General features: G+C 46.8%; 1 protein-coding gene across 1 annotated transcript in view; it reads right to left on the reverse strand.

The window, feature by feature from the left end:
* LOC144828146 (E3 ubiquitin-protein ligase DTX3L-like) overlaps positions 1-21,052 on the reverse strand; it is a 190,924-nt gene that overhangs the window by 38,241 nt on the left and 131,631 nt on the right. The window contains exon 6 of the mRNA XM_078686260.1: positions 19,551-19,768. Within this exon, the coding sequence (XP_078542386.1) occupies positions 19,551-19,768 (218 nt within the window). The remainder of the gene's footprint in view (positions 1-19,550; positions 19,769-21,052) is intronic.

The following is a 21,052-nucleotide window of genomic DNA, read 5'->3' on the forward strand; positions in this document are numbered from 1 at the left end:
CCAGCAATCCAAGCCCAGACAGTTCTAAAGAATTCAGGGTCATCTACGTTTGGACCATACACAGCTGCTAGAGTTACCAGCTTACCACTTAGCACACCATTCACAACAACATATCTACCGTCCGGATCAATGTATGAGGAACGTTCTCGCCAGTCCATTCCCTTACGTATCAATATTGCTACCCCTCGAGCATAATTCGAAAATATGGCAGAGTATGTGGCCCCCCCATCGGGTATGCTTGAGTTTTACTGAAGGCTGAGAGTTAATGTGTGTTTCCTGTATAAAGCAAACATCTATGGCATGCCTCTGTAAATATGCATGCATCAATCTCGCTTTTCTACCATCATTTAGACCTCGGATGTTCCATGTCAGGATTTTAGACACTCCCATGAGCAATTAGCAAACTGAACGCTTCCGTCCCCATCATGGCTCTCAATAACGTTGCAATGCGTGACAACGTTAAACATATTGTTATCGTACTGACATCTTACCAAACACCCAACTAATCCCACCCTCCCCCACCCACATCAACCCCCCAATCAGGTCGTGTCTGAATCCCCCCATAAACACGCAGAGCGTGGAAACTTACAAAGAATGGGAAATTTCCAGTGGGAGCGAGGTTACAGAGGCATACTCCACCGTTTACACAGGGTGGCCAAGCTTCCAAGCAGCAGACCTTCCCCAGCGGCAGCACAGACCAATCATTTATAGTAGCATGTAGACATAGAACACATGTAACAAGCCCGCACAGTTAAACGAAAGGAGAGGATATTTGCATAGTGTCAAAACCAACTTCAATGTATATTAACATTAATGTAAAATTTTTGGCAACATATTCAGTGGCCAGAAGGCATTATAAGCAGTTAGACTAGCACAGCCAAATCTCACATGATCCCTGACAGCACTCAGTCATTGTCACTTAGACGGTGCACCAGAGGGTCGTCCCCGGCTCCTTTTCACTTCGCAGTGGGCCCACAGACATGTTTAGCAAACTGGAGTGCTGATTTGGCATCCACAAAGAAATGAGATGTACCCTCATGTGACACTTTAAGCTTAGCTGGATAAAGTAAGGAATTTGCGCTTGTAAAAGTAATCGTTTGGCCGGAAGGAATTCCCGGCGCGCAGCTTGCACCGCAGGGGTGAAATCAGGGTAGAGCGATATATTGTTCCCTTTATGGGTGATAAGGCCACGTTCTCTGGACAGCCTCAGGATGGTGTCTCTGTCCTGATAGTTCAGAATCTTCGCGAGGATGGGCCTGGGCGTACCTCCAACTCGTGGCTTAGGACCCAGTGCTCTATGCGCTCTTTCAACTGCAAACACCGGGGACAGATGAGGGTCGAATAACTCGTGAAGCAGATTAGCTACAAAAGTTTCCATCTTAGGCATAGCTGTAGTCTCTGGAATCCCTATGAGGCGAAGGTTGTTTCGTCTAGAGCACGCTTCAAGGTCATCATTCTTCGCCCTGATGACCGTGAGGAGTTTATCCATTTGTAGGAGTTGCTCCTTTGTCTCCTGCCTGAACTCATGGAATTCGGTATGCCTGTTTTCCAGGCAATCCAGTCTGGTTTCGTGCGTTGTGACCTGTGATTTTACCAAATCGAGTTGCGAGGTCAAGGTGTCTAGTTTTGCGTCTATACTTTTCAAGCCCAACCTCATTTCCAGCATTAGTGATTTTAAGTCTCCACCTTGGTCGTCTATAGCTTCACCATCCCCGGATGCCCCTTGGTCCTGTTCGGGTGGTTTCCCACCCTTTGCAGTCGGGAATGGTATTTTGGACTGTCTGGCATCTGACCTGCCCATGATGTTCCCGCAGTGTGACGCTGTACTCACAGTATAGGTACCCACAGCGCTTCTTTAGCTAAATCTCCAAACAGGACGTGGGCCAAAATCTCACCCTCCCGTTATCACAGGTTTCCGCAGTCAGCCACGTGATTAGGCAGCAGGAGGCAGCTACACAGGACTCCGCACGGAAATGGGGCCGGTAGCGGTCAGTAGCCGTCGTCACATCATGGGCGTGCGTTAATTAATGTCTGCAACACATGGAAAAGTCCCACAACAAGGACGCTGCCACATAATCCACCAATCCCCCTATTTGTATCGGCTGGTGTTGTCCGCACGGGTCACGATATCTTCACGACCACAGAACCCAAGCCCAATTAGCCAGGAAGGAGGGCAATGTCAGAGTTAGTCGCAGCAGTCGCCTCAGCAGACAAAATGGCGGCACTGTATATTGCAGTTTATAGGACGGCGTCTCGCCAGTGCTCACAACGGCAGGGAATATCACGCCCAACACGCAGGCCCCGGGTTCGTGTGATCATTTCACGACAAGTTCCAACATAAATGACACTTGTGCCTTAGCGATCGTCTCCACAGCGTCAATGCTCCATTAGGCAGTCAGGCATATCCCCACCACACAGCGGGACAGTATCGGCCCAATATGGAACGTATCGGGGCTCAATGGCAATTAGTAGCAGAGCCCTAGCAAGTCTAAGACACCGGGGGGGAAGACACGGTGCACCACATATTATATCCCACCCTCAGCTCTGTACGGATCAGACCAGCGCTGTGCCCGGGCTTCAGAGAAACTGGCTGCCTCACCGATCCTCTTCGTCAGTGTCTTTGAGCAGGATTTCAACTTTGGGCCGTTATTTCAGTGCAATCCGCGGGGTCTCGGCACTAACCTCTCGGGCAGAGATCAGCACTCACGCCGTGTAGATTTTGCGCCTCGCACGGCAGATCACATCTGTGGCCTCCCAGCGCGGCCTGCACAGCCCCGGGCTCGATTTCAGCTCAGGGCCCGAGTTCCGGTTTCCGCCTCCGGCACTCCGCTGTATCTCCGTCCCGCTCGTCTATATTTGGTTATATTTTGCTCCCTTCCTCCGCATACTGGTCGAAAGTTAGATCAGCCGGTGCGCCCATGTCTCCGGTTTCAGTTTTAGTACTTGCGCCGTTCAGAGTGAAGGTCTACAAAGGATTATGGCAGGATAATTAGCTTGGCCGGCGGAGCTCGCCTAGTTAGCGGCCATTTCGCAGCCCTGCAATCCACGCCCCAGGACGACATCTACTTAATCCCAGAAGTTTTAGTAACGGGATCACCCAACGGATCCTAGGCTCCTTGTAGAATTTACAAAATAGGACCGTATGCAAGGTGGATTGGGTTGAAATATCGTCGCAGGGACAGGTTATTAAATGAGTGGCCCAATTATTTGTTTCTGGAAAAGAAACCAGACGGTGAACATATTCCACCTCAATCGGGTCAGCAGAAATCTTTCATAACCACTTAGGTTGAAATTCAAATAAGGTTGAATGGCCATAGTGGTTTGTATTGTTAATACATGTTGGACGGAAGATTTACTTGCCTCGTTGGCCAGCCTCAGTTGCTCTAGGTGGGACAGACATAGTGATTTAAATTCCATTCTGGGTATTTTGGATATTTGTATTGGGGAATAGTAATACTTTTCCATACCTATATCGTGCAGAAATGTTTTGATATACATAAGGTATTTGATCTTGGGGCCATTTTCGAGGGAGAGGCAATTCTCCAATAGCCCTCGACTGAAAGTAGCGGTAGTGGAAGACCAAATGCGATGCCACAAGAGTAGAGATTGGAGCTTGGCTATGTCGGTTATATAGGTAAGGCCAAGCTCTAGGTGACAATTATAGGTGGAAGAATTAGGAGGAACAGCAAGTAGGAATCTAAGAAAACTGTTCTCAACTTTTTGTAGTGCTTGAACTTTTGCATGACCCCACACACCCGCTCCATAAATTTCTACACTTATGCATTTTGCCCGGTAGATTTGTATCAGTTCCGCCGGGTGTCTTATGCCTAACCTCTGTGTAAAATTAACCAATGCTACTGTGGCCCGCATGAAGAGCAATTTTCTTGCCTCTATGGCCTGTCTCCATGAACATTTATCGTCCTTCAGGATACCTAAATAGGGATAAGTCTTTGTTGTCTCAAGTTTAGTGTTTTCAACAAAGGTGTCACTAATTGCCTTGTGTCTGTTTCCTATGGACATCGTAAAAAATTTTTTGATATTTATTTTAAGGTCAAGGTTGGCCATATAGCGATGGTATCTCTTCAGGGCACGTTCAAGTTCTATTGGTGTGCGGGCCAGGATCAAGGCGTCATCGGCGTATAGTAGAGCCGGTATTGGTTGTCCTTTAATAAGCGGTAGGGCCTGTCACCCTTCTAGCATGGCTTGTTCCAACCCATTCGTATAAAGGGTAAAAAGGAAGGGGGCCAGAACGCAACCCTGTCTGACTCCCCTCTCTACGCCGAATGAGACTGTGAGTACCCCCTTATTTCCAAACCTGACCCTGGCGGTGGCATTGGTGTACAGTTCCCTTAAGAAATCTAACAGCGGGCGCTCCACCCCCATGACCACTAGAATGTCCCATAACTTGGAGTGGCTTACGCAGTCAAAGGCTGCGGTCAGGTCGACGTAAGCCATATAAAGGTTGCCGCCTTTAGCATTTACGTACTTGCCAGGGACAAGTTGAGCACCTGCTCTGTGGTGCCCAGTCCTTCTCTAAATCCAAACTGAAGATCTGAAAGTATTCTGTTGTCTTCTGCCCAGACCCGCTACTTTCCCCAGGGAGTCTAACAAAGATATCGGTCAGTAACACGATGGGCAGTTACGATCCCCTTTCTTAAAAATTGGCACCAGAACTGAATCTGACCAAGAATCTGGGAGGCCCACAGCACATGATGCTGCCAAGAATCTCGTCAGTATGGGGGTCCAGAGGTCCAGATTGTACTTAAAAAGGTCCACTGGAACCCCATCCGGGCCGGGTGCCTTTCCTCCCTTGCTAACCTTTAGAGCGTATTCTACTTCTAAATGGTTTATTGCCAAGGAGATAGGAAAGACTGATTTAGATGTGAGCGGGGTATCATTGTCTTTGTTGGGAAAAGGTGCTGAACCTGAGAAGGAAGGCCAAAAATGCCCAGGAAATGCTGTACCCATGCTGCTTCATCAATAGCTATTTCTATGTTGGGATTGTTGGTATCCTCTAACAAAAAAGGTGACCTGATAACTTTCCAAAAAGCAATGTTATCTTTGGTAGTGCAGCTACTATGCAGTTGGGCCCAAAGATCTTCCTTGAGTTCTGCTTTCCTTATTTTAATGGCCTGATTGTATTCCCTTCTACAGTGAGCAATTTCCTGTTTATCCCTTTTGGTTTTGTGAAGGGCCGCTTTTAAGTTTGAATAGGCTTTTGTGCAGTTTTTATTGAACCATCCTTTACTTTTCACCTTTCTTTCTTTTAAATTCCTATGCAAGGCTACCGTTACTGCTGTTGTTATATTAGTAAAACTCTTCAGGATCTCTATGTCAGCAGTATTAGAATCCAGACAGTTGTTTAGCGAGTGTAGTGAGTTTTTTTACTACTTCAGTAGTTATTTCTAGTGGGTCAATCTTTGCCCATTTAAGCGAGTACCCGTTCGGTCTTTCCATGGATAAAGTTCCTGACCTATATATACTCACGGGGTTCCGCTTATGTCGATTAGAAGGAAAGTATACTGTAACACTGTTTGGAAAATGATCACTGATAGAGATTTTGTGGGTGTTAAAATTTACAATACGGGACGCTACATTGACTGAAACAAATATATAATCTATGATGCTAAAAGCTCTCCTTCCATTGAAGGTTCTAGTGAGCGGGACCAAAGGTACCACTAGTTCGCTCCCCAACCCTAGTTCCAAGGCACAAAGGACTAAATTCAATTGCTACCTGTGTTTGTGTGGAGAAAATGTATTAGTGTATTTTCATTTTCATCTAAAAGGTCACAATTGCGATTGTTATTCAAAGAGCATAAGGTAAGGTTGAAATCTCCCCCCCCCCCAAATAATGATAACATTTTTGGCAGAGTTATTTTTTAGATCCTGTAAGAATGACGATATTTTTTTAAGGATCACTATCAAGTCTGTCTGATTAAGATTATTGTAGAAATTGACAAGAACTTATGTATCAAACCGGTTCAAGTCTGGTGTGATTATTTGAAAATGTGGTTAAATTTTGTGTGGCACGATTTTCTCGATGACTAATAGATTGGAGATGAAAGTTGTCAAACCACCTTTTGCCCTTCCCGAAGCAGAGGGGAGTGCACTAGAAAAGAATGTTTTGTAGCCCTCTATATGACGTGGAGCCGAGGTCCAGGTCTCCTGGAGGCAAAGGACATTGAAAGATCCCACTAATTGAATCCAGATGTCATTCGTTAGATTGGAGCGTAGACCAGCTACGTTCCAGAAAACTATTTTGAGGGCTGGATCAGACGAGGGTAAAAGGGGCTCGATGATTTGTTTAGGGGACCCTTCCCAAAAATAAAAATTTGTGGTAAATTTGATCTCTTTTTGATTATTACTGTTAAGCACGAGTAAAGGTGATCCTGAGATCTCCACTATAGGCTCGTGGATTGAAGTATCTATTTTAGAATTGATGTTCTGTGCCCTGTTTTGGGTGGAAGTTTTAAAAGGGGGAACATGGTTATATATATTTTTTAAAGCGTCACAATCGCAGGTTCCTCCAACCCTGAGTCTATACAGTTGTGTTTGTCCAGTCAATCAATGCCTTCCAAACCGGACAGCAGATTAAATCTGTTAAAGGTCGGGACGCCATAATGGTCGGCTGGGGTTGGGGCGATTTATCTGGTCCCCAACATGTCTGTATGATTGATGCGAGGGGGGTAGAAAAAACCAAGAGGTTGAATATTAATCCGACCAACTGCTAGGACGTTGTTACCGCCCCCAAAGTATGTTCTTAACCAACATGGGGATCTGAATGCAAGTACGATGCAGTCTCCCGGCAGCGTTTTCCTAGTACTGCCCACCCACTGAACCCTTCTCGCCATCTTGAATTCATCAAACAATTGGGCATCTTGGCCTGTCCTCCAGCCAAGCCAATAAAGGGCTTTATTCCTTAATGATTCCCAGGATTCTATCTCTGTTGGGCCCTTGCTTGGCACATTTGCTAATACAATTACGTGTGGTGTGGCACACGGTGGAAGATCGAGAACTGGATCTGTCCCTGAATTTGCCCAGTTTTGGCCTAGTGAGGTGGTGAGTAGATGTTGACGTGGCTGCAGGGTGCACAGTTAAAGTGTATGACCTATGAGTTTTTGGTGACTGGCTGGACTCCCATCCCTGTCATCTATGACAGAGGTAGGAAAAAGGCTCTTGTTCTGATGGATGAGGACAGCTACAGGATGTCTTGCACTAGCGATTATTGTAGGTGGGATACTTAACGAGGGGTCATTGTCCTTAAGATTAGAATCAGTTTTTCTTAAATAATGACGGTTCCTAATCTGAGGATGGTTTCCCTCCTTTTCCGCTATTGTGTTGTGGACGCTAGGTGTGGGGACAGAAATGTTTTCCTTGTTGGTGGACACATGATCCTCAATGAGAGTTAATCTAGCCCGCACTTGCTCCAGGTTCAATCTTATATAAATATCTAATCTTTCCACTAATGTGGATAGTCTCTTTACATCGCCACTTAGTGCCTCTAATTTCTTTAACGGATCCTCCTTCCCTCTACAGGGACCTTTTCTCACAGATGTCTTTTTTTACCCTTGATGGGTAGGTTTCGGTATTGTGCATGTGATTGCGTCTGGGGAGTTCTTATCTTGCGCTACATTGCGTGAGGTGTCAGTACCAGATGGGATCTTGTGTTTTTTCTGGGGGGGCTGTGAGTAGGAGTCCGAATCAGTTATCGAGATCTCGTCATCAATGTTTTGAATGCAACCGTTCCTGGGGGGGTTAGGCCCTATAGTTTGCCTTGGTTAAACTTGGTCGGCTAGTTGTTCTAATTCTGTAGATAGCCGCGAAGAGCCTGATTCGAAAGATTCTTCTACAGAGATGATCTGCTTATTTAAGGCCCCCATAGGCCCCATAAGATAACTCAACAGGGATTGTTGCGTAGCAGCTGTGCCTGTTTTACCAGAGGGAGGCTTTGGGCTTAACATTTTTCTTTTCCCCATCATCCTTACAGGGTACCTATCTTAACACAACACAAAATATCGTAATGTGTACAATCAAAATACAATGAAGGTTGTGGACCAGCCCTCCCCGTGGATCAGAGACCACTAGTTCTGGTGAGCTGAATAGTCCTTAATCACAGTTCACTTCTCACAACAAGTTTTAGTAGTACAAACACGACAATACTTGGGGTCTTACTGGCTGTAGAAGATCGATGCTGTTGCGGCGGGAAACCAAGAGGTTGGGCCCAGCCCAGCCTCATCCAGCCACAGACGGGCAAGGACGGGCCCCCCCTTGGCCCGGGCTTCGCCCGCGCGCGTCCCGCGCGTTTTGATTTAAGCGCCTCCGGGTGCTTGTCTGTGACGTCATCGATGTACGCAACCCTGGGCGCACTGGGAAATGAAGTTCTCAGCCGCGGCGAAACTGGCGGTGCTTCCGTGGAGCTTGGTCGGTCCTGCGGCGATTCAGCAATGCCCCCAACAAAGCCAGTAAGGGAGGAGGAGCTTCGCCCGCAACCAAGATGGCCGCGTGAGCAAGGGGCTCCCGAGACCCACGTAACCTCCCGAATATATCCTGTCACTTATGTTTGCAGTTGACATCTTTGTGCGGATGAACCACCGGTGATCCTGAAACCGTTTCCGCCGTTCCGATCGGACCCCGGGGGCCGGAATTTTGGCGCTGAGAAGTTTGCGGCCTTTGTCTCCTGGATGCCCGGCGCACAAGTTGACATGGTGCCCGGGGCATAATTGAACAACAACGGCTTGGGGCAGCGAAGAGCCCCGGTTCAGTTCAATTTCACTTTCGTTTTTGATTATCGCTGTTGCCTCGGGCTTGTGACGCCCCACTGACTTTCGCCCTCTCGGCCCCCTTCCGCTCTAACGCCCTGGTTGGCAGTCCCTCCGGGTGGAATTTGTTCTTTCCTCCCTGTTCGGTATGCTGTATCTCCCCTCCCCTCGCTTTTGCTTTGGACAATTTTTGATACTGTCCCGACATGGCAGGCAAACCTGATGGAGACAAACAGAGGGTGAAGAATACCAGAAGGGGCAGCTATATCCAAACCAACGTCATGGATCGGTATGCTCAGGTTCGGGGGTCGCCCAGCGGGACCGGTAGGTCGCTGGAGGAGGTGAAGATTTCGTCGACACCGGCGGTGGAGCCGACGCTACAGGATGTGATGGCCGCCATTGATGGTATCCAGTCTTCCCTTGGGCAGCAAATGGAGACTCTTGCTCACAAGTTGGATACGGTGGCGATTGATGTGAATTTCATCCGGACAGACCTCACAAAAACCAATGAAAGGGTTAAATCGCTGGATATTAAAACATTGAGCCTTACGGACGACGTCGTTGAGTTACAAACCAAAGTCCGTACTCTTTGGGCCTCTAATGACATGGTTGTTCGTCTCTTGGAGGATTTTGAAGGACGGGCCCGGCGGAACAACGTCCGTATAATTGGCGTTCCGGAAAAGGCGGAGGAGCAAGCTATTGACCTGTTGTTGAGGACCTTATCATCAATCACCTAAGGGACTGAGCAAGTTTTTCATGGTGGAACGGGCCCATAGGATCCCGGTAGGAAAACCGAAAGTGGGAGCCCCGCCGCGGCCTCTGATAGCAAGGATTTTTAACTTTCGGGACAGAGACGCTATCGTTCATGCCTCTCGTGCGGGTGGTCCTCTCAAGTTTGAAAACTCCTCCATCAGTTTTTACCCGGACTTCACACAGATGGTCCAGAAACAGCGGCTCAGTTTTATGGGTGTGAAAAGGAGACTTCGAGATATGGACCTTAAGTATGCCATGCTCTTTCCTGCCAAATTGAGGATTGAATATAATGAAAGGGTGCACTTTTTTGATAAGCCTGAAGTGGTGGCTGATTGGTTGGACACTCTGTCTGCCCGACAGGATCCTGAGAGTCAGCCTAGTGGAGCAGAGGGAGGACTTGAAGAGCAGGAATGAGCGCCATCTCCCAGGTCTCCGGGGACTACGAAAGGACTTTTAATGTGGTGGTTCCGGATCTGATTTATTACTGTCAGTTTTCTTTTGCACGGGGGGTTGTGGGGATATCGTTGGGGTTGATTCCTCCTCAGCCTTACTTTTTGTAGTTTAGTTGGGTGTGAGGGCGACAGGCACACTACAAGTTGGGGTGGCTTTTTAGTCGTACGCAGGGGTGCAGGGTGGGGGGTGTTGTAATGGGTTGTTTGGAGGTGGGCGATTGGGGGTGTGGATGTTTTATTCGTTGTTTTTGCAAGGTGCTATACTGCAGGACATTTTCATCGAAGCATTGGACCTAGCTCGTGGTTGGATCTTTTAAGATGGGGGTAGGGGATTGAGGTTGATGAGCTGGAATGTCAATGGGTTGGGGGACAAGATAAAGCGTGGGGTGGTACTACAGTTCCTGAAACGCCATTCCCCCGATATTGTTCTCCTTCAGGAGACTCACTTGGTGGGGCATACGTGTCACGCCATGAACAGGAGGGGGTATCGTTTGGTAGCCCATGCTGGGTTCTCCTCTGGATCTCATGGAGTTGGGATCCTTGTTAAAACTGCTCTCCCTTGAGGTGGAATCCACTGTCATTGATGATAGGGGACGCTATGTTGCGATTTCGGGGCAGTGGGAGGGTCGTACTTTTACCGTGGTATCTATCTATGTTCCTCCAGGCTTACAGTCGACTACTTTTTCTGATCTGGGGCGGGTGTTGCTTGATCTCCCGGCTGGGTCCCTGATCGTGGGTGGGGACTTTAATGCAGTGGTTTCCGGTAGGCTTGATAGACATCCACCCAGAGACGTCAAGGGGATGCATGGTTGGCTGCCTGATTTTATTGATGCATTGGGTCTGGTGGATTGTTGGCGATTGCTTCATTCTACTCAGCGGCAATATACTTTTCACTCGGGAGCCCATGGTAGTCTCTCCAGGATTGATTATGTGTTAGTACCGGCTGCACAGGGGTTTGGTGTTACAGAGGTCCGTCATATGGCTCGGGGAATTTCTGATCACTCCCCACTATGGCTCCGATTGGACTTAGTCCCGGGTGCCGAGGGTCGGGTTGCCCCGATTAACCCTTGGTATCTTCGTAGCCCTAAAATTCGTAGTGAGCTTGTGAAGGCTCTGGATCATTATTTCCGAGAGAATGAAGGCTCAGTTACTTCCGCGGTCTCTTTATTGGAGGCTTTTAAGACCGTCCTGAGGGGTCAGGCCCTGTCATTGATCGCTGGAGTTAAAAAGCAGAAAGAGGAGGAAGTGGTAAAGATAGAGACGGAAATAACTGATTTGGAATTGGCCTTGGAGCAGGAGGTGACCCACTCGGAACTGCATGTCTTACAGTTGAAGCAGCTTGAATACAAGTCATTGGTGTCGGATGCGGCAAAGGCTCTTAGCCGGGAGCAACAGGGGCGTATCTATGATGTTGGAGATAAGGCTGGCAAATTGATAGCTTGGTTGGATAGGAAAGATAGAGCGAGTCGTGTGGTGCCAGAGATTGAGACGGCGGATGGGGCCCTGGTTACCGACCCGCAGGAGATAGTGGCGTGCTTAGCCAATCATTTTCACACTGTGTACTCCTCTGTGTCCGATAGACCGGAGGAGGATTCTCGTTTACTGCTTCGAGATATAGCCCTTCCAAGTCTTTCTGAGGAAGATAGGGATCTAATGGACTCGGCGATCACGGCGGATGAAATAGTGTTAGCTATGCGTTCCTTGCGTTCGGGTAAAGCAATGGGCCCCAATGGTTTGCCGATTGAGTTATACAAGCTTCGGCCCGACAGGATTGCCCCGTATTTAAGGGACATGTTAATGGGTTTTTCGGAGGAGGGTCTGTGTAGGCGGGGTTGTGGCCAGTTGGCCACGTTTCTGCACATCATTTGGGAGTGTGGGAAAGTCGCCGACTATTGGAGCAGGATCCACAAGGTGCTTCAGGAGGTTACGGGTGTTGCACTTTTGCCTGAAGCCAGGCGTTGCCTGTTGAATGTTTGGGAGCCCACTGATCATAATGTAGCCCAAACTCAGTGGGTGACCTTGGGAACAATGATTGCTAAACGCAATATTGCACAATTGTGGGGATCCCAGCGGCCTCCTACTATTGAGGGTTGGATGGATGACATGGATTGGTGTATGTTCAGGGAAAAGACTGTATATGTGGCTCGGGTCGCCCCCGAAAGTGGCATAAAATCTGGGCCCCCTGGAATCGCTATAGAGGAGATATATGTGTGCCACCTGAATCAGTTGTACTTGTTTTCCCGCTGTCCCCCTAATCTTGACTGAATATTATATTTGATGCCTCCTTTTTAGGGCTCGCCCCATTCCTATTCCGCAGGAATAGGAAAAGAGCCCTAATGCAGTTAAACCAAACTTCAGGCCAAGGGCTCTCCTCCAGAGGATTTTGGACAGTTCACGTGAATCACAATCACGTGACCTGCTCTCATGCATGAGCCTTCCCCCTGGCAGCAGCATTTCTTCAAGGCCGCCAGGCCACTTCAAAGGGTTCCGCTTCCCCGCCCACTGCTTCACACTTCATTCTCCGAGAGCTTCAAAGCTCCCCTGGGCTTCTTCCTAGATCAGGATTATGCATGCCGCTCCCCCTTGTTAATTCCTTTTCGTTTTGCCTCTCTCTTTCGCAGACTCCCTTGGCCTGCCTCCTCTGTCTCTCTCTGCCTGTGTTCTCCTTTTCTCTCCATCTCTCAATCCCTCCCATTTTCTATCTCTGCCTGTCTCTCTCTGTTTCCTCCCACACTCTGTCCCCATCCCTGCCACCCCTCTCTCTCCCGGAGTGTCCTCCCCTCGCCTCGCTCATTGTTGCTTCTTTTGCAGCCATTCTGTAAATCCCTCATTGATTTCCCGCTACCTCCACTTGTTTAATAGAGCGTCCATAAAAGCGGCTCATTCCGTGCTTTTGTTGTCTTGCAGCACATGTATATTGACAACTTATCACCAGGAGAAATTACGTGATTTTCCCAGAATCACAAGATGTTGCGGAGCAGAGACTCGAGTCGGGATCTCCCACTCTCGCGTCAGCAGCGCCAAAGCCTCTCCACTAATACTTGTTTTATTTATAAGGTTTGCTTGCTCTTCGCCATATGCGCGGTATTAAAAGGGCAAGTAGGTGCCTTTGCAGAAAAAAAAAACGTGAATCCAAGTAGTGCTGCTGAAGTAGACATAAAAAAACAACGCTCTTTTGACAAGATTGCAGGGCTAGCTAGTGGTGTGATGTCACCAGCACAGCTCACTTTAAACAGCTGAGCAGCATATCAGAAGCATGCTAGTAGAAACGTTGCATTTCTAACAAAAGGGTAAGTAGAAAATCATAATGTGGGCAAAGCAAACAAATGTCATGTACATTAAGGTGCTTACATATATTGCTGCCCGCAGTTCCGATCATGCTCTCTATGGTGCTTCTACATATTCATACATAGGCGGTGCTATAAAAGGGCAGCGAGGCCCCTTTGCAGAAAAAAACGTGACTCCGAGTCGGGCGGTTTATCATATTCCAAAAAGGTTTCTGAAGTAGACATAATAGAAGGATGCCCTTTTGGCAAGATCACAGCCAGCCAGTGGTGTGACATCACCAGCGCAGCTCACTTGAAACAGCTATGTTGTTTGTCAGAAACGTTGCACTTTCAACAAGAAGGGTAACTAGGAAAACATATGTGCACAAAGCAAAATATCATCTTGTGCACATTAAGATGCTTACAAATATTGCTTTGAAGAAATAATGAACTGCAGTAATTTTGACTATTTTCGGAAGTGGGAAAAAACAATAATTGCCATTCATGTATCTATTAACCTCCTTCTACTTTGTAAGAGTATCTAGTCAATCAGTGTTGCTTAACATTTATCATTCTAAAATGGCCACTCACACCCGGTTTTCTGAGGCAGCTCTTCTCCAGGTTAGTCCTTCTATTGTTTGCTTCTGCACTCTGGGGGCTGCTGTCACTTTGACAGCTGTGTGATGCGCATTTTTCACCTCTAACAGTCAGGTTTAATCATACATAAGCGCCTTTTGGGGTCCAGGCAAACCTATTTTTATCTTTGCCGAGGTCTGTCTGTATGGGAGTAACCCAATTTTCAATGACAGCCCCGTGATTACGGGAAGGAATCACAGCAACCCCCGCTTGTTAAAGAAGCGTGAGTGGTTATTCTGCACAAGAGAGGGTCTATTTCGAACATAAGACGAACTCGTCCTGCATTAAGGCACTGAACTAGGCGGGCCTCTAGCTGGAGTCGTTTAAAAAAGCATGCGTTTGGCGTGGGGTCTGTGAGGTGAAAGGTCAGAGTGCTGAATTATGTTGACGTCGGAACCCACAGGGTTCCTGAGGGTTCAAGAACAACCATTGTCACCTTCAGACACAGCAAGGCCCCTCCACTAGCTCTTTCTTGCACTGACGGGGAAGCCGGCACAAGAAAGGCTTTATATCCCTCCAAAGACCGGTTACAGCCTACCAGCCTAGTCTCCTGGAGACAAATCACAGAAAACTGCCTGATGAACTGCACCCACAGAGGATCCGGAATTTTCCCTGCCAAACCTGCAATGTTCCACAACAGGACATTGTAAGTATCTAGACTGAGCTGCTTTCCTTGATGTGCAGCCAGTGGAGTCAACTGCTGCTGAAGGCTTGGCATCCCAGACTGCCCCATACCACAGGACACAACATCCCGGGTGGATGGGCGGGGAGACTCCTGCTGTTGAGATTGGTCTCTTACTGCCTCAGGATTCATATGCAGTCAATTACACTCATCCAGCCTTGAAAGAGCTAAACATCTATTCAAAAGCTCCAGCTGTGGAACCGGCTGGTGTCCAGCTGGTCGCAACACACTCCGATGGATTGAGAGTGACCCACACCCAACACTTCGGAGGGTCTTTGAGTCTGCCTGTTATACAACAAGTGTGGATTCAATCGAATTCTGGGGTCGGCCTTATAGAAAAAACCCAGGGGCAGAGCCTTTGTACCAACATCACTGTGAGTAGAATTAAGATAAACATCCCTGAGGATTCTATCCACAAGGAAACTACTATTAAAATTCACACTGATACAGTCATCCCCTTCAGATTTCCTTATGCTCCCTATCCTCCCCACATGGCGGACCGGGATGATATTACGTTCCACCATTGGGCCCACGGAGGTATTGCTTGATAACCAATAATTTACCTTGTTTTTAAGCTGAGAAAAATTCTCCTTGGACCCTTGGGAAAGTGGCGGAACGTTTGCCAAGATTACCACCAAGGGCGTGGATTGGGGCGAGAGATCGATAACTGCTAAATTCTGGCAGTCAGAGATGGCGACTCCCTGCGATTCAACCAAAGTACTTCCTGATCTCCGGGGAGCCTGTCCCTGTGGAATTATGGGTGGGTCCCCTTTGGATGAGGGTCTTGCACTTACACTACCAACCAGCCCATCTGTGTTATTGGCAACCACGTTTACACTACCATGTTGGACACTTCCTGGGAGGCGAAGATTCTGCTACTTCCCCAGGTAGAGAAATACATCTTGGCGCCAAATTAACTGTATTCAAGTTCAGGGACACCAGTTGCGAAGTATAAGAGGGTTCTAGAAGCTTATTTTGTTCTACTAGAATTTTCTCTATATGATTTAGTTTATCTAAAATGGGACTCAGCCTATCTTCCAGCATACAGCTCATGGTTGATTTGAAAGCTTCCATCATGTCCGGGTTGACTGTATTTACCATTGGCAAAGGAGCTGCCTTGATTTTGGGGACAGGTTTAAGGAGTACATTTGGTCTAACTTTTTTGGCCTGACTCCCTATTGACTCGCTCTCACTAGCCCTAGGGGCCCCCCTAAGATTTTGTAAAAGGCCAGCATTGCTGGGGGCTTCCAGGGGCACACGGTCCAAGATACCACCAGGCCCATCAATCCCTGTCGTTGGGGCAGAGGCACCACTCTCCCTATTCACGATGATCACAGTGGGAGAAAGTACTCTATGGGGTGCCTCACGAGAAACGTCCTGCATAGGAGATTGAGTTTCAGTAAACAGAGGTGTTACCCGACCCAGGGGATGAAAAAATACTCTGTAGTTCTGTAATGACTTCCCTTGGTGGATTGATGGTCCCCCCGAGAGAGAGAGAATAGGCCTTTTGAGGGGTATCTAGAAAGACACCAATTCACTAGTTCGATTTCCTTATCGATGACTGAGGCAGCTCTTATCAGAAAGTCATCCATAGTAGTGACGTTAGACCTCGTAGCGACCGTCGCCCGGTCCTGACATGCTTGAGTCTTCCTTCTCCCCATGGTGCACACCCAAGATAAGCCCCCTACACCCACAATGAGATAACAGCCCAAATATCAGCACAGTACCTAGGGCCCTGATTTGAACAGACCACAACGGAATATTTAGAAAAGACAATAGAATAACCCCTTAGGTGTATTACTGTATCCACGAAATGGGGCTACACCAGTACACTTCTGCGGGCAAACAGCTCGACAGATGCAATAACAAGATACAATAACCCAGACCACTAGATCCTTAGCATCTAATTACTCCATAGTTATGACAATGAAAAACCATGAGAGGGGGGAGGGGGCGGACCGGCCTTATCCGGCCCCTCACGGGCCCGCCCTTGGCCAGGGCTTTGCCCGGGCGATCCCACGCGAGTCCCGCGCGGCGAGAGCCCTGACGATGCTTTATGCGCCGGCTGGCGCCCAGGTGCGACGCGGCTCCTCCTGCAAGGTTCGCTATGCCCCCTGAAAGTTATGGACTGGGGCAGTCAGCGGTAAACAGCCGGTGGGAAAATCAAAGCGGTGGCAGCTTGGCAGTAATGGCAGGAATGATCGGTGGCTGCAGTCGCAGCTTTGCAGAAGCGATAACAGAAAGGAAAATAATGGAAGGGTATCCCCTCTTTCTGTGTTACTTGTGTTGCTGGTTTTCCTTTTATTTCACTCTATTTTTTCTTTCTTGTTCCACTTTTATCGACCGTTCCTTCTCGACCTGAACTATACTTGCTCTTTTGTCTTTTTTCACTCCTCTTTTCTGATTTCTTCTTTCTTTGTTTCAGTCTTATCTTGTCTTGTTTTCATCTCCTTAAACTTCTTAGTCTGCTTTTTTATTATACTCATTTTTCCTTTTCTCCTTTATTACTTCTTTGCCTTTTCCCATGCCTTTCTTTCTCTCATTTCCCCATTTTTTTCTCTTGTCTTCTTTCTTCCGCTCCTGTTTTCTTTCATTTTCTCTTCTCTCTTCCCTCTCTCATGCTTTCTCTTACTCTACCTTACTCTATCATTCACTCCCTTTTCTAACTGCTTTTCTCTTTTTGTATCCTTTTCTATTTCTCTCACTCTTTCACTGGCTTTCGGTCTCTTTATTTCTTTCCTTCTTCCTTGCATCTCTTTCTACCTCTCCTTACTTTTTCTCTCGTTGTTGCTTGCTTCTTTCCTTTCCTTTTTGTTTTTCACTTTTCCTTATTTTGTCCCGCTAATTCCTTTTATGTATTTTCCTCTCCTTCCTTTCTCTTCCTTTTCCATCTATTCGTAATTGCTTTATTTCTGTCTTTCTTCTGTTCTCTCTAACCTTTGTTTAAGGAGTGCCTACCTTCTTAAAGCAATCTCTTCATACATTCATTTGTGGGGCATTATTGTCTGACTGGTATACAGTGTACAGGTTACTGCCAAGATATGTTTACTTCCACATAACTAGGACCTCTGCAGGGCCTCACAAAATGCATTATTGCCAGTGAGCCTTCGTAACCTAACTCTCAAAATGAGCAGTGTCAACTTACGAATCGGATGACAATGATAAAAGTCTAAATTAGACACTCACCTCTCGGTATGATTTATAAACAAGGGACAAAACCCATCCTTAGAGTCCCCACAAGTTAATATTTGCTATATAGCTCATGTGGCATTAATGTTGTATGCTCACTGGAGCAGGACTGTGATACTCTAGGGAAAGTGTTTGAGTTATGTGGACTTTATCTAACACTCACATTTTAGGTGGTAGCTTGTGATGCTTTTCAGTAACCCACAGAAGTTTGTGCTACAGAAAAGGTTAGACACTTCTGGTTAATAGCAAAAAGTAAGCTTGTAGCCATCTCTCAGTCTACAAATTTCCCCCACCTGCTGCTGCACCTATAGAAACCATATCCAGTCTCTAGGTTTAGTTTCATTGTGCGATCGATCTATCTCTATCCTCTTCAAGTCAGAGGTTTATGAAATTGTGTGCTCTCAAACCACCAAAACCCCTCAGAATTTTGCCTGACACAAAATGGCGGAATCCCGTTAGGCAAAGATTTGCGCCTTAATGACCTCCTCTTGCTTACTAAACTCTCCCGCCTCTCAAACATGTCCTCTTCTGAGAAGCATTTTGTGAATGCAAGAGCACCTCCCATGTGATCTTGGTACCGTCCACAACAAGAACATTATGTGTCCATGACATGTCTAGCTCTGGATGTAAGGAAATGAGGTAGCAGTTCCCTCTGCCCCTTCCCTTGCTTACTATTTCAGACTTTAATTTTGAAATATAAATGGGGAGTTCAATGTTGGTGACCATGGGCTTAACTACACATTAAATGCTATGTCCTACTCCAGACAGCATAACCAGCCACTCGTTGTATCCTTCTGGTGCCCATGTGACAAATGTTCTTATGTGTTGTGGGGTTTCCCCGATCATGTCTGTGACATTTGAAGGGATCTCTGCCCAACAACATCCTGGTTTACATGCTGATCTTGCACAGAGGAAGTGCTGCTGACATTGACGGTGGAGTAGCACGCCTTAAGTGGATGGAAACCCCAGGTCATGGCTGCCTGGTGTTGTTCACGCTAGCAGAGCAGGCCATATTTAAAATGGAGGTGAGTGGTTATGAATTCTGTAATTTTCTGGATTGAAGTCCTGACCCACTCTAACTCCAGCCCACAGAATGCAAGTTGCTTTTTGGCTAAACAAAATTCATACTAGCTGATGGAGGCAAGCATAACACTTAGCCACTGGGCAGCATTTTTTCGGTTCAAATTCTTTCAGAAGCAGCAAGGATTCTAGCCACACAGATGTTTCTGTGATTCAGTCTATGAAGAAATCTGTAGTTTGTGCTTCATCAGCAACATCTACCGATACCGAGAGATACTAAACTGAGACCATGGCCAGTGGCACATGAAACAGTACCTGTGCCTGCCAGTGCATGGAGAGAACTACGGAAGTAAAGCTTCAGAAGCACAGCAAAAATGAAATCAATGTGGGTCCATATTCTGCAGGTGTGCAGAACAAACACTTATGATGGTCGAAGGCATGGTACTAGTTTACTGAACTTTTCAGGCAATAATGTGACTGAAGCCTTCTTATAAGAAGTCTCTAACGAAGAATGTCAGATAGGATGCTCCCCTTAACCTTCAGCACTTTAACGACTTACACTTACCTTGTTTACTGTTGTTGACATTCGTTCCTGTATTTCAGTCCATTTCAGCACTCTGATGTTATTGTGAGATGACAATCAAAACTTTATAAAGAACCTGAATAAAAAACGCTAGATCCTCTTTTGCAAAGGTAAGCACTGTGAGAGAACTGAAATACGTAAAGTATCCCTTTCTTTTCCCAAACTCACCAAAAACACCGCTAATATCAAGTGGAATATTCGGATACTCACCCAGTGGGTCCACCATATATGTTGGTCTTATGGTGGATGTCATTCCAGGTCACCGTGTTTTCAACCCCCGTTGTCCGTGACTCCCCAATTGTGAAAATTAACTTCTGGTTGAAAGCTTGTTGCAGCATCCTCAGTATGTCTTGGCCCTCAGTGTTATCTGGGAGGTAGGCAGATCTGGTTGCTCCCGTATACGGTTTGCCGGGGTATGGGTGCTTATGCTAGGAGAAATAAAAGACGGACAAGTGTCAGTGCTCATAGATTAATGTGGGGTTAGGATTGGGGGGGGGGGCTCTATGGGAGGTAATCTTCCAGCAGCAGCATAATTGGCCTTTTCTGGAAACGTGGATACAACTAATACAGCAGGCTCATTCTAAGCCCTGTGTGAATCTAGAAGTAATGCTCTGATGCGTAAATAGCAGTACAGCACAATATTACCACTGTACTTACAATTTCAGTGTAAAAAGGAGGTATAACTTTTGCTAACAATGACAGTGATGCGCACATTATCATTAGGCGTTTGCTTGTAGCAACAACTCACTGAATACGCAAGACTTGAAACGGGCATTACCACATTACTCAAAATCTGTAGCTACAGTGGAAATGTGCAATAATCCTCATGGCATATCAGTTTTCAGTTCTGTCGCTGGAGCCGCAAACTCCTTTCTAGTATGATCTCAGGTCCCCCAGCACCCCTCGGTGCTGCCTCGACCGTTTGGCTTGATAGAGCAAGATTTCGCATATTTCGCGACTTCCTTGAGTCATGAACCTCGAATCTGTTATAACCCGGTAATCCAATTTGTATGTTGTACTAATTTTCCTTCACTTTTGAATGCGCGTGTATCTTAGTGATGCTTGCCTATGTGTTTTACTAATACGATTAATCTGTGTCTTTAAAATGGCCGTCGTTTAGAATATTGCTTCTGCGCATGCGTTAGTCACACTCACGTGACGTGACGTAGTTGTAATTCTGGAGGGAAAGGGTGCGCATGCGTAATAGCCACAAGATGGCTGCTTGTGTAATAATGTGGTGAAGCTTGTGCAGATGCTCTCGTGTTATTGTGTATTGCACTAATATATAACTGCATAGTATATTTTTTTTAGTGGTAAACCATAAGTACAAGATCATGATATGTAGTACATACATTTATTTCTATGTTTTAATTTGTTTTAGCTTACTTTTCATGTACCATGATAACTGGGGGGTCTGACCAAAACCGAGAACCATCTTGAAGGTCCCTTCTGCGCATGTCGCGCAGCCAGAGAGAAATGTCCTTGAACAGTGGAAATCAGCCAGCTGGCACCCACAGTCAAGATGCTCCTGTGAAAGCCACCTCTGACCTAGGAGGATGGAGCAGAATGTGTTCTTCGGTTGTAACAAATGTAATTCTTCATTGTATTCTGTGAAACTTTTCGTGGGAACCCCAATCTTGCTAGGCGGATCCCTAGAATGTAAATTTAGGCTTACAGTAGTCTGTTCTGATTGGTGTGTTAACCTAGCCTAC

The sequence above is a fragment of the Lissotriton helveticus genome, chromosome 1_1 (genome assembly GCF_964261635.1).
Source record: "Lissotriton helveticus chromosome 1_1, aLisHel1.1, whole genome shotgun sequence".
Lineage (NCBI taxonomy): Eukaryota > Metazoa > Chordata > Amphibia > Caudata > Salamandridae > Lissotriton > Lissotriton helveticus.